The 14420-nt window shown below is 45.1% G+C and overlaps 1 protein-coding gene across 2 annotated transcripts; it reads right to left on the bottom strand.

Annotated features, from left to right (window-relative positions):
• Nucleotides 1-4228: 4228 nt before the first annotated feature.
• Nucleotides 4229-5539, bottom strand: LOC148002106 (heterogeneous nuclear ribonucleoprotein A1-like). Of its 2 annotated transcripts, XM_087579634.1 has the most exons (2): nucleotides 4751-5539; nucleotides 4229-4593 (listed from the first exon to the last, which is right to left on the bottom strand). In XM_087579634.1, exons 1-2 carry the CDS (start codon nucleotides 5499-5501, stop codon nucleotides 4514-4516), a joined length of 831 nt encoding a protein of 276 aa, XP_087435760.1. In that variant the 5' UTR covers nucleotides 5502-5539; the 3' UTR covers nucleotides 4229-4513. The 2 variants fall into 2 exon arrangements, with proteins under 2 accessions (XP_087435760.1, XP_087435759.1); XM_087579633.1 differs by having other exon boundaries at nucleotides 4229-5539.
• Nucleotides 5540-14420: the final 8881 nt, after the last annotated feature.

Raw genomic sequence — 14420 nt, 5'->3', positions numbered from 1 at the left:
CAATCAATTCACAATCAAAACTGGAAAGATAGTGTAGAAAGTACTGTATTGGTTGATATAAAAATAATATAAAGCCCCCTTCACTTCCTCAGGCATCTTTAACTGTCCCTTCTCTCTTTCACGTTCCTTGGCCCTTCTCCTTGTTCCTCTCTTCCACCGAGTCCAGTCCAGTTATTGTTGTCTACTGGAATGTTGGTTGGTCTTTTTTGGCTCGACCCTGTTCAGATCTCATATAGCAGCTGCAAGGAGCTCATGAGTGCAATGTCCAGAAAACAACATTTTCCCTGCAGCAACCTTTTCTGTCTTTCAACTTTTACCTCCTTTTCTGCCCTTTCTTTCTTTCTTTTTTTTTTTTTTTTAAAGATTTATTTATTTATTTTATTTACAGCATTCTGCCTGCATATGTGACTGCAGGCCAGAAGAGGGCATCAGATCTCATTACCGATGGTTGTGAGCCGCGATGTGGTTGCTGGGAATTGAACTCATGACCTCTGGAAGAGCAGTCAGTGCTCTTAACCACTGAGCTATCTCTCCGGCCCCTTTCTGCCCTTTTCTTCTGCAGTGTTCCCTGAGCTTTGGGATGCACATTGGCCGGCCCATTTAAGGACGAGCATTTGATAGTCACTTACTCTCAGCATGTTGATCTGTTAGAGCTCTCTGTATTAACTGCTGCCCACTGCCTGGTCAAGCTTGAGGGAAGCAATGACCAGGGGCACAAGTATAAATATTTATAAAGAAGTTTGACTATATTTAGCAGGGCAGTGGTGACATGTTCCCTTCTAGGGACTATGGCATCCGGAGACATGGGTTTTTGACCGTGTTTACAGAACCACACATGAATTTCCTCCTTTGGAGCAGGCCTCAAAACCAATTAGAAAATAATTGGCTCCTCCCATAACCTTCATGTACAACTGGTCTTACTCAGTAGCAGACCCCACATGCTACAAATACCGGATAAATGTGCCCATTGTTAACTTTTCCTCCCCAGCAATCTGCATAGCTCTTTGCAGCTCTGTGAAAGCTAGCCACAGGGAGAATGTTTTCAGGTCAGTTTCAGCTTGATTTCTCTATGTTCTGTAAAACACCATATGTTATATCCTCAGCAAAAGGATTTTACATATATCACAATTCTAGGTGTTGTGAAGTTGAATATCAAGATCAAGATCTGGCAGATCTGGTGAATGGAGAAGGCTTCTTTCTAGTTCATGGCTTCTTATCATGTGCTCACTGGTTGGAAGGGGCATGAGAATTTTCTGTAATCCCTTCTTTTATAATTAACTATGTGCCTCTCCACTCCCAAGCATTTAGAAGCTCTAAGAACTACTGAGTGACAGTTTCAGACACACTGAGCAGCCTGGAACGACCAGAAACCAGCCAAACAGTCCCGAAGAAGCAGGGATAGGCTGTGCTGCCTAGATAACGCTCAGGTAGCTGAGTTGCTTGGAAGAGTCACGTGGAAAGGACACTGTAGCCTGGTGAGTTTCCTGCATGCTGCACACTGTGCTCCAGATTCCCAGCATTTGTGAGCTGTCACCATGTTGGGGTGGGCTTTTGTGACGCTGCTGTCTTTGAGCCATTTCTGTTTCTGTAAGTGGCCCGCCACCTGTATTTCAAAGGTAAACCCAACAAAACGCCTTGGCTTGCCGAGGTGGACTTTGGTGATATCCGTACTTTAGCCTGTCTTTGGTTTCTTATCTGGAGACATTTGTTCACATCTTCTCCAGGTGCGGCGTTTCAAAATTGCCCCACCACACATGATTTGCGTGATGCTGGGGCTGGAACACAGGGCTTTGGCATTAGAGACAATTAATTCTACAAAATGAATTACATATTCAGCCAGTCACAAACCTGCCAATTTCTTTTTTGTTTGTTTTTGAAATAGGGTCTCCTACAGCTCAGTTTCAACTTGAACTTGCTCGTATATCTCAGAATGACCTTGAATTCCTCTGCCTACGTCTCTGGATGCTGGCATGTGACAACCCAGTCAGAGATGGTTAATTCTTAGCTAGTTGCCAGGCATGGTTGTTAAAGGAGAAAGTGATGGATTGATTGAATTCCATTAAAATCCATATGTCAACATCCTAATCCTACATTGTGATGTCATCAAGTGAGAACTTTAGATAGGTAATTAGGTCCCAGGGGCAGAATCCTCACAAGTAGAATTAGTGTCCTCATTAAAAAAACAAAACAAAACAAAAAAAAACCTGCAAGCTTTTACCAAAGTGAAACAGGAGGCTGATACCTCTCCCCAAATAAAAGCCGACACAAAGTCTCTGAAAGTGAGAGCCAGCAATGGGGCTGGAAAGATGGCTTAGTCAGTGAAGTGTTTTGCATGCAAGCATGAGGGACCCAAGTTCAACTCCAGGCACACCAAACTAGACTATAACCTTAGCAGAGTGGGAAGGTGGAAAGAAGGATTCCTGGGGCATAATGGGGTTTGTTAGTCACCTAGGGCCTGTGCCTGCTTCTCCCTTGGGGTAGTCAGGCCCACTGTGCACTGGACTGGACTGGAGAGAGGGAAGCTTAGCTCTGAAGGGTGGGCACAACACAAGATCATAGGTTGGCGATGAGTGCTCTGGCAAAGAACACACCTGGGAACCCCTTTGGAAAACTGGTTTAGTTTATTGGGGTGGATATTTATACCCCTGGGAAGGTGGCCAGGGTCTCTTGGGTAAGGTTTGTGTGTCCATGCACCATTGGCCAGAGCATAGGTATTAGAAGATACTTCATCTGCATACTCAGGGGCTATGGGGTCCAGGGGTGGGGTGGGGACAAGGAGTGAAGCCTGAGAACCGTTAGGGTAATACATTCTTACTAGAGTCAGTGGTGGGAGAGTTGGATTTGGGTGCCAGGTTGTGGGGGTTGAGATAGCCAACTCCTGCTGCCCTCATGTCTGAGGTTTTTGGGGTTGAAGCTGCCTTGATCCTTTTTCTATGACCCTGGGCCATCGCAATCCCCAAATCCAGTCTACCTAAATTGATAAACCCCACCCACCCCAAATATTCTGTGAGAGAAACAATGGTGGGCCAGTGAGATGGCTCAGTGGGCTTGCTGCCAAACATGACAATAGAGTTTCATCCTGGGGATTGAGCCCTTAGAAACTGAGCTCCGGCATTCATCTCTTATCTTCCCAACTGTGGATAAAATGTGACCAGCTGCCCTAAGCTCCCCTTTCATGCCTTCCCTACCACGATGGTCTGTACCCTCAAACAGTAAGCCAAAATACTTCTTTCTGCCTTAAGTTGTCTTTGGCTGAGTATTTTATCACAGCAGCAGGAAACTAACTAAGACAAAGAAACTCTCCTTGAATGCATGGTTGAGGATATTGGAAATCTACCAAGTCCAGGGAGAAATGTGGATGAGAGTTATCAGAGGGTCAAGAACTTGTCCAGTGGCTCTGAAGGCAGCCTACGCAGTCTTAGCTGGCACCTCAGCTAGCTATATGGCTTGCTACTATGGCATCCTAAATAGACCACAAACAGAATGGTCAACAAGCAGCAGATCCCACAGGCTGACAGGAATCTCCATAGCATTGGCACAGCTGAGGTGAACACCTCATCTGTCCAGGCCAGATGGCAAACAGAAAGAGCATGCTGAGCCGATTCAGTATCATGAGGCTTTCTCTGAAAGCAGCGGGAGACAGAATTCTTTTTTTTTTTATTTTTATTTTTTTTCAAGAGAATTAAATCGTTTATTGAGTACACATGATAATGGATGATACACAAGCTTCATTCCCATCTGTTATTTTATCTGAGACCGTTATTCAATTTTGATATTGCATAGGGTGTGCCAACAACCATTTTATAACCAAATTGTGATCTTGCTTGGATGACCCTTTAAATGGTGAAACTCATTAAGTTACAACAGTAACTGGCAGTTTAGCAACACCAAGGTTTTTGAAGACAATGGCTTCTTCACCCAAGCAACCATAAATAAATTCCAAATGGAATTTGGCACCACCCTGAAGGAATTCTAACTTCACACTGTTGGGGAAGTTTACCAAGATGGCTTCAGAGTAGACTAACTTTACACAGCACATTAAAAAAAAAAAAGACACATTTATTCAGCGTCATGATCAGACTTTTACATTTAGCAATCAACAGCATGGGTGAAAAAGGTCTACAGTAAAACCCTTCGTTGGAATGCTTTACACTTTCCACAGAACAGAAACTAAAATAACCTGTTATACAATTAGTCACAGATACAGTCCTGGAGTTTTTTCCCACACACATGAGTATTGTCTAAAACATGTCTTCTTTGTAGCAGCTAGGCCCTGCCACCACTGTGCTTGGCTGAGTTCACAAATCTGTTGTAACCTGTAGCTTCCCTGTCACTTCTCTGGCTCTCCTCTCCTGCTAAGCTTTGTTTCCTGGCTGTAATTAGAACCTCCTGCCACTGCCATAGCTACTGCTGCTGCTGGAACCTCCATAGCCACCTTGGTTTCGTGGTTTCGCAAAGTACTGGCCTCCACCACCATAAGGGCCAGAGCTCCTGCCTCCAAAGTTTCCTCCTTTCATCGGTCCAAAATTTGATGACTGGTTGTTGTAATTGCCAAAATCATTGTAGCTTCCACCACCTCCAAAATTGCTTCCACTACCACCGCCAAAGCCGCCTCCGCCTCCTCCGTTGTTATAGCTGTCATAGCTGCCACTCCCGCCATAGCCACTGCCCTGGTTTCCATAACCCTGTCCACCACTTCCATAGCCTCTGCTTCCTCCAGAGTAACCAGGGCCGCCTCCTCCATAACCACCATCATTGCCAAATCCATTATAGCCATCCCCACTGCCACCATATCCACCACCACCACGGCTGCCACCAAAGCCACCACGACCACTGAAGTTCCCTCCTCGACCAAAATTGTCATTGCCACCGAAACCACCTCCACGACCACCACCAAAGTTTCCGGAACCACTTCGACCTCTCTGGCTGGATGAAGCAGTAGCCATCTCTTGTTTCGACAGAGCCTTTCTTACTTCACAGTTGTGGCCATTCACATTATGGTATTTCTGAATAACAATCTTATCCACAGAGTCATGGTCATCAAAGGTGACAAACGCAAATCCCCTCTTTTTTCCACTGCCTCTGTCAGTCATAATTTCAATCACTTCAATTTTCCCATACTGCTCAAAATAATCTCGTAGGTGATGTTCTTCAGTGTCTTCTTTAATACCGCCAACAAAGATCTTCTTCACAGTTAAGTGGGCACCTGGTCTCTGAGAATCTTCTCTTGACACAGCTCTCTTAGGTTCCACAACTCTTCCATCCACCTTGTGTGGTCTTGCATTCATGGCAGCATCCACTTCCTCCACAGTGGCATATGTGACAAACCCAAAGCCTCTGGATCTTTTGGTGTTTGGATCTCTCATTACCACACAGTCGGTGAGTGTTCCCCATTGCTCAAAATGGCTCCTCAGACTCTCGTCGGTTGTTTCGAAGCTCAGCCCTCCAATGAAGAGCTTCCGCAGCTGTTCCGGTTCCTTGGGGGACTCTGACTTAGACATGACGGTAGGATGATGAGAGCGTTCAGCGATGCTTCCTCACCAGCGTCAAAGAGCAGAAAGGAATAAGATGAGACAGCATTCTTTAATGTACCTTTGCTGAAATTTCTTCCCACCACAAGACATAAGCGGTGTCTGTGCTTCCTCCTAAGGTTCCACTGACACTACTGGTGTGGATATTCTTCCCCCAACAGACCTCACTCCAAAACCCTTTACTTATCATGGTTGAGGGCTTCCCTATAGTAGGATATATAGATAGAGCCTCTTGGCTCTCTTCTCTCTTCACCCTAGCCTCTCCTCCAAGACACCTGCCATTAAGGCAGAGGTGCACATAGCAGGTGGTAGGAGCAGTTGTTGGGCACCAGGAGAGGGCCTATGACCCTTTCTACCCCTCTATAGGGGGATGTAAACAGTCAACAAGCCCAGCTGGGATGATCCTTTTGGAAGAGGGCAATGCTGAACTCCTCAAGATGGTGGTTGCTTGACTCAGCAGATAGCCACTCACATATGCATGAAAAATTTCCCAGAGGTTATTGTCTTTAACAAACTATAACTTTGGGGCTATGAAAAGACTGAACACCTTCAGGCGCTTGCTGTCTACCCTGACAACCTGAACCCAATTCTTGGGACTCAAGCGGTGGAGAGAAATAAATGACTTTTCCTGTGTCTTCCACAAGCATGCCATGGAACAAAAATACATAAATACATGTAATTTAAAAATATTTTCATACTTTATAACTACAATAAGCTGACTTCTCCTGAGAAAACATGGTGACGAGAAAGCAGCGAAATAATTTATTCAATATGCTAAAAGAAAAAAATACCAGTCAGCAAAACTATATTTTCTACCAAGAAAAGAAATAGTTTGGATGAACTTTGTTTCTATATATGTCTTAATTAACAGATCAACTAATTTGTAGGTGTTATGCACACGCCACATCGAATGTGTGGAAGTCAGAAGACAACTTGTAGGTCCTAGGGATCAAGTTCATTACCTTTACCCTCTGAACTAACTCGAAGGCACCTTTTTGTACTTTTTTGGTGTTTTGAGACAAGGTTTCTCTGTGTGGCCACGGCTGTCCTGGACTCACTTTGTAGTCAGTGTTGGCCTCAAACTCACAGAAATCTGCCTGTCTCTGCCTCCCAAGAGCTGGGATTAAAGGCATGAGCCACCATGCTCAGCCTGCCTTTCTGCACTTTTTAACTGAATTGAGTGAAACAAATGACTGCAGATTCATAACTGTTTCCTTTCTATGAACGGCCTAAAACAGGGAACATGCCTTTATCTGCTGAACCATTTGGCCAGTCCCTAGATGAACTCTGTAAACATGACGTTCAATAAAAGAAGCCATGCACAGAAGATCACATCCTGTGTAAAACTGAGACAGGCTGAAAGGGGCTGGATCTACTCATGGGGCACACTTTACTTTTCTGCTGCACCCAGTTGGAATGCAGGTACCCCAAATCTGCTCTCGGGGGCTGCTTCAACAGTCTAAATCAGACAATTCTAACTCGCAGCTATCGCTGGATGGCTTTATAGACTTCGGAGAGTTGGTAGAATCTTCATGGAGAACCTCCTTATCTCAGTTGCCTTTCTCATCGTTGTGATTGACCAAGGCAGTGTAAGAGAAAGGGGGCAACTTTGGTGAGAGGGAGGCACGGCAGCAGGGCCATGTTCCACCCACAGTCTAGAGGTTTGGAGATTAACGCTCGTGCTCAGTTTGCTTTCTCCTTTTCTTATTAAGTTCAGGTTCTCTGCTGCCCAGTTAAGACAGGTCTTCCCGGGGCTGGGGATTTAGCTCAGTGGTAGAGCACTTACCTAGGAAGCGCAAGGCCCTGGGTTCGGTCCCCAGCTCCGAAAAAAAGAACCAAAAAAAAAAAAAAAAAAAAAGACAGGTCTTCCCACTGTCATCTAAGTAATCCTTCACAGGCGTTCCAGGGGTTGTCTCTTAGGTGATTCTAGATCCTGCCGAGTTGACACCATTAATATCACACATGCTCCCTGACCCAGGGACATTGCACAAGTCAGTCCATATGTTTGTTTTTTTTTTTTTTTTGCGAAGCTGTGCTCCCACTTGCCCAGTCTGTGCACTGCACTGCATCCCCGAATGCTGCTATAGAAGTGGGAGCAGAGCCTCTCTCATGTAGTCATTGGTTTCTGCGCATTCGTGACTTCTATCTCTGGGAGAGCATATGGAGCTGCTGGCAACACCGCACCCTGCCTGCCTCAGCTACTTGGAGAGCAGCAAGGAAAGCTGGCAACTCCGAGAGCTTTCTGCATTCAGAGCTCAGAGCTGTAAACAAAACGGGAGCTACGTTCTACCTTTTTGCAATTAAAAAAAAATCACATATAGTTATTTACTCTGTATGTGTGCCACAGAGAGCACAGGAATGTCAGAAGATATCTTAGGTCAGTCCATTTTCTCCGTTCACAGAGTGGCTCCGGGGAACTGAACTCAGGTCATGAGGTTTGGCAGCAAGTTCCTTTATCCACCGAGCCATCTCACAGGTCCCTGTTTGCACTTTTTCTTTGTATTGAGTAAAAGAAATTAAATTTTCGGACACTTGTAACAATTCCCTTGACATAAAATTGTCCAGATTAGGAAAATTGAGAAATTGAGGTGGGGGGATTCCGTTTCCTGAGACCTGGGTGAGACCTTAGTGGGTTTGGAGCTTTCTTTGGGGCTGATGACAGATTCTTCTAGCGGATGGCTGCTGTTTGTGTGACAGTATGAATATACCAGTGACAATGGTTCTTCTACTATCAGTGATTAAGATAGCCAATGCTAGGATCCCACCAAGATGGCTCACTGCGGATTGCGATCAAGCCTGACAATTTGAGTTTGATCTCCAGACCCACATGGTGAAAGGAGAGAACTGCCTTCCATACATTGTTCTCTGACGCGCATACACACTCACACACACACACACACACACACACACACACACACTCACACATACACACACACACACACGAATGCATGCACAATTAATCTGTAAACATAATAAAAAATTTAATCGGATAGGGGCTAGAGAGATGGCTTGTTACAGCAATTGCTGCTTTTCCAAAGGAAACACATTTGGTTTCCTGCACCCACATTGGATGATTCACAATCACATGCAACTTCAGCTCCAAGGGATCTGATGACTTCTTCTGGTCCTTATAGACACACACACACACACACACACACACACACACACACACACACACACGGACATATTTTTAAAAATTCTTTAATATCTTTTTTACAGTCCAGACTTCATCTCGCTTCTGGTCTGCCTCCTAACCACTCCCCATCCCATACCTCCTCCTTTCCCCACCAAAGGATGTCCCCACCCTACCCCACTAGAGCTCCCCACTACCTGGGGCCTCAAGTCTCTCGAGGGTGCACTTTCTCTCATTGAGGCCAGACCAGGCAGTCCTCTGCTGTATATGTGTGTGTGTATGTGTGTGTGGGTGGGTGGGGTGGGGGCTCCTATCAGCTGGCGTATGCTGCCTGGTTGTTGGCTCAGTGTCTGAGAGATCTCGGGGGTCTAGGTCAGTTGAGACTGCTGGTCTTCCCAAAGGGCCACCTGTGGGACAGTGAAAGGCAGCCTGGTTCCTGCTGAGCTAAGGCTAGAAATGCTGGAGACCCTGAAGGGACGGTAGGCATTTTGACTGACTCCCGGAAAACCAGGCCCAGGCACTAGCCACAGCCCTCCATAGATTTGTGGCCATCAGTCACATAACAGCAAGGCCCCAAGCCCCTTCACAAGTAAAGGAAGTGACCACAGGGTTCAAGACAGATCTCCATCATAATGAGGTACCCAAAGGCCTGGAGGCTTAGCCAATAAACTTTCCTACCCAGACATTCCTCTCTGCAAAAAGTATTTAATCTCGGGCCCACCCTGAGAAGTGGGGTATGGTTTTACTCGTCCACTTTCCTCCAGGACACTAAATGCCTTTAAGCCATGGACTGACTCTTTTCATTGAGATCTGGAGTGGGGAGCCACAGAGAAGGCCCCCTGTGCTCCCAGCCATGCCCCCCTCTCTCCAGTCACCTCTACCACCAAGCCTTTAGCTTACCACTGTCAAGCCAAAGCCCACCCCCTCAATCCTCCGCCCCTCAGGGACCAACCGGAACTCCTCTTCTTTCCCCCTCGACCCCGGGCTAGATCCAGCTGGTGGGCCCCCACTACATTCTCAGCCCTTCTGCAGCTTCCAGTGGCACCTGGATGCCTGAGAGAACCCTACGGCCTCAGCCTCCTTGCAGGCCAGGGGACCCCGGAGTCAGCTCCAGCTGGGTCCCGTGCCTCAGACTGCACTTCCTCACCCCCGGAGCGGAGCTGTGTCCCAGGGGTGTCCCAGGGCTGCCCTACAGCCCAACACCCAACTGACAATGGGATAGTGTGGGGTAAGCACAATCAACTTCCCATGTCCTGCCTCCCTGAGCGGCTGAGACTTGTGGCAAAGCAGAAGCGGGGCACTCATAACCCTACAGCCACCCCCTTCCTCAGCTTCTTCTAGCTTTTTTCCACTTCAATCACAGGGGTCCCTAGGTTCTGTCTGTTGGTTGGGTGCTAGTATCTGCATCTGCCTGTTTCAGCTACTCGTTGGACTTCTCAGAGGGCAGCCGTGCTAGATTCCTATCTGCAAGCACACCACAGCATCAGTAGCAGTGTCAGGGCTCCGTGCTTCCCCTTGAGCTGGATCCCAATTTGGGCCTGTCACTGGACCTCCGTTCTCTCCTGCTTTTCTCCATTTTTGTCCCTGCATTTCCATCAGACACAATTCAGGAACAATTCTGGGTCAGAGCTTTTGACTGTGGGATGGCAACCCCGCCCCTTCACTTGATGTCCTGTCCCTCCGCTGGAGGTGGAATCTCTAAGTTCCCCCTCCCCACTGTAGAGCACTCCATCCAAGGTCTCCCTTTGAGTCCTGAGAGCCTCTTACCTTCCAGGTCGCTGGTACATTTTAGAGGGTTCCCCTGCCTCTACCTCTCTCGGTTTCCTATTTCCATTCTTTTTGTTTATTCTCAAGGCTTCAGTCCTGTTCCCCCTAATACCTGATCATGTTTCCCCTTCCCCTCCCTGTGCCCTCTCCCACCCAGACACCTCCTTCCCTCTATCCACCTCCCTTGTGATTGCTTTCTTCTCTCTCCCAAGAGGGATTGAGGCATCCTTACTTGGGTCCTTCAGCTTGTTAACCTTCTTGGGTCCTGTGGGTTGTGTCCTGGGTATTCTGTACTTTCTTTGGGGAGGGCTAATGTCCACTTATTAGTGAGTACATACCATGCATGTCCTTTTGGATCCGAGTTACCTCACTCAGGATGATATCTTCTAGTTCCATCCATTTGCTTGCAAAACTCATGATGTCCTCGTTCTTAATAGCTGAGTAGTATTCCGTTGTGTAAATGAACCACATTTTTCTGTACCCATAATTTTAACAAGTGGAGCATACCTGTGGTTGGGGAAAAATCCCTGACTCATTTTTAGGAGGGCACGCACATGGCAAAGGTGAGTGGGACATCTTAATAGAAATGTGGTGGGAAGGACTTTGGATAGGATTTGAGATTGTGTTTAGTACTTTGGGGATGGGTTCTAGATACCATTTGAAAGAGGAATAATGTGTGCTTAATATTCTAATAAGGCACATAGCTTGCCTTAGGGATTAATTGTTGTGCTAAAGCACTACAGTTCAAGGCAACTTGGGGGGGGGTTTATTCCAGTTTACAGTTTGTAGTCCATTATCCAGGGAAGCAGGGCAGGAGCTAATGGGAACCTGAAGTAGGAACTGAAGCAGAAATGGTGGAGAGTGCTGCTAACTAGCTTGCTCCCATGTCTTGCTTGTTCTGCTTTTTTTTTATACTCCTGTGGGCCATCTCTACCCACAACAGGCTGGGTCAATCATCAATCAAGAAAAAGCCCTACAGACTTGACTACAGCTCAACTCCATAAATGCATTTTCTCAATAAAGATGTCTTCTTCCCAAAAGACCCCAGCTTGTATTGTTGACATAAAAATTAGCCAGTGAATAGTTGGAGGAAAGACTGGGCTGGGGCTGATGCTGCCATTAAGATGTCACTCTGTCCTTCCCTTGGCTCCATGGCCCATGTGATCTCTATCAGATGAATTCATAGAGAGAATGGTGAAAATGTCAGGTAAGGCTCATTATGAATCACTCTCATGAGATGTATTCTAGTTTGTTTTCTGTTGCTCTGAATAAAACACTATGACCAAAAGCAAGTAGGAAAGGGAAGGGGTTTATTTGGCTTACATTTCCAGGTCTCAGCACATCCATCATTGAAGGATGGTGGGGCAGAAACACAAGCCAGCATTTAAAGTAGAAACCATGGAAGAAAGCAGCCTTTCTCATATAACTTGGGCTCACCTTCCTAGGTGTGGTGCTTTCCACAATGGACTGGATCTTGCCACAACAATCATTAATCAAGACAATCTCCCACATGCCAATCTGATAGAGGAGGTTCTTCAGTTGAAGTTCCCCACTTTCCAGGTGACTCTAGGTTGTGTCAAGTCAAAAATAAAAGCTAACCAGCATAGAGTGAGAGTTAGACTTGAGGCTGTGGGCTAATTAGGCCATGACCATCTTTCCGACAGCTGCCATAGAGGAAATGGTAAGTCTGTTACTAAGAACCTGTCTGTGAATCTTTAACTCCATAACATACTACCCAGTTGGTGAGATTCCAAGAGAATTCCAGATGCTATTCTTACTTCCCCAAGGGAATTTACAGGCTCAAATTGTCAGACTCCCAAGATATTAAAAGGCTGTCTCCTCCAGCTATACATCCTAACTGAATGTGCCCCTCTTCCCCAACATTCCCAGAATACGACATTCCTTCCCCAAAGTTCCCTCATTCCCCCTTGACAATCAGGAGGAACAGACAACTTGCTTATATGAAACCTTTCTCTTCCCCTGAGACCTAGAGGAAGGGATTCCCCTCTCTGACTCATAGGCCTGAACTTCATCAAAGCCATGGCCTGCAAACTGAATTAAATAACACATCACAATGATCATCCTTCATGATGAAGTAGGTTTCATCCCAGGAATGCAGGATGGTTCAATATACAGAAATCCATCAATGTAATCCACTATATAAACAAAGTAGAAAAAACCCCAAATGATCATCTCATTAGGTGCCAAGAAAGCATTTGACAAAATTCAACAACCCTTCATGAACATGGAAAGATCAGGAATTCAAGGCCCATACCTAAACATAGTAAAAGTAATGTAAAGCAAACCAGTTGCCAACATCAAGCTAAATGGAGAACAACTTGAAGCAATTCCACTAAAATCAGGGACTAGACAAGGCTGCCAACTCTCTCCACACCTATTCAATATAGTACTTAAAATCCTAGCCAGAGCAATTAGACAACAAAAAGAGGCCAAAGGGATACAAATTGGAAAATAAGTCAAAATATCACTATTTGCAAATGATATGATAGTATACTTTAGTGACCCCCAAAATTCCACCAGAGAACTCCTACAGTTGATAAAAACTTCAGCAAAGTGTCTGGATAGAAAATTAACTAAAAAAAAAAATCAGTAGCCTTTCTCTACTCAAAGGATAAAGACTGAGAAAGAAATTAGGAAAATGACACCTTTTACAATAGTCAGAAACAATATAAAATACTTTGGTGTGACTCTAACCATCAAGTGAAACATCTGTATGACAAGAACTTCAAGTCTCTGATGAAAGAAATTGAAGAAGATCTCAGAATATGGAAAGATCTTCCATGCTCATGTACTGGCAGGATTAATATTGTAAAAATCTTGCTGAAAGCAATCTACAGATTCAATGCAATCCCCATCAAAATTCCAATCCAATTCTTTATAGAGATAGAAAGAGCAATTTCAAATTCATCTGGAATAACAAAAAACCCAGGATAGCCAAAACTATCCTCAACAATAAAAGAACTTCTGGGGGAATCACCATCCCTAACCTCAAGCTATATTATAGAGCAATAGTGATAAAAACTGCATGGTATTGCTACAGAGAAGGCAGGTAGATCAATGGAATAGAACTGAATACCCAGGAATGAACCCACACACCAATGGTCACTTGATCTTTGACAAAGGAGCTAAAACCATCCAGGAAAAAAGACAGCATTTTCAACAAATGGTCTTGGTTTAACGGGAGGTCAGTGTGTAGAAGAATGCAAATAGATCCATTTTATTGCCTTGTACAAAGATAAAGTACATAAAACCAGATACACTGCAACTAATAGAAAGAGAAAATTGCTCTCTCTATCTCTATGAAGAATTGGATTGGAATTTTGATGGGGATTGCAACTTATAGAAGGCAAGAGCCTCAAACACATGAGCACAGGGGAAAATTTCCTGAACAGAACACCAATGGCTTATGCTCTAAGATCAACAATCAACAAATGGGATCTCATAAAACTGCAAAGCTTCTGTAAGGCAAAGGACACTGTCAATAGGACAAAACAGCAACCAACAGATTGGGAAAAAATCTTTACCAATCCTACATCTGATAGAGGACTAATATTCAATGTGTACAAAGAACTCAAGAAGGTAGACTTCAAAGAATCAAATAGCCCTTTTAAAAATGGGATACAGAGCTAAACAAAGAATTCCCAACTGAGGAATACTGAAAGGCTGAGAAGTGCCTAAAGAAATGTTCAACATTCTTAGTCATCAGGGAAATGTAAATCAAAACAACTCTGAGATTCTACCTCACACCAGTCAGACTGGCTAAGATCAAAAACTCAGGTGACAGCAGATGCTGGCAAGGATATGGAGAAAGAGGAACACTCCTCCATTGTTGGTGGAATTGCAAGCTGGTACAACCATTCTGGAAATCAATCTGGAGGTTCCTCAGAAAATTGGACATTGAACTGCCTGAGGATCCAGCTACACCACTCCTGGGCATATACCCAAAAGATGTTCCAACATATAATAAA

This window comes from Rattus norvegicus, chromosome 12, assembly GCF_021556685.1.
Source record: "Rattus norvegicus strain SHRSP/BbbUtx chromosome 12, alternate assembly SHRSP_T2T, whole genome shotgun sequence".
Classification (NCBI taxonomy): domain Eukaryota; kingdom Metazoa; phylum Chordata; class Mammalia; order Rodentia; family Muridae; genus Rattus; species Rattus norvegicus.
This window is presented reverse-complemented; position numbering and strand designations above follow the sequence as displayed.

Bases quoted from the DNA above. Each gene is read 5' to 3' on its own strand.
- LOC148002106 (XM_087579633.1), bottom strand. From the start codon at position 5,501: ATGTCTAAGTCAGAGTCCCCCAAGGAACCGGAACAGCTGCGGAAGCTC.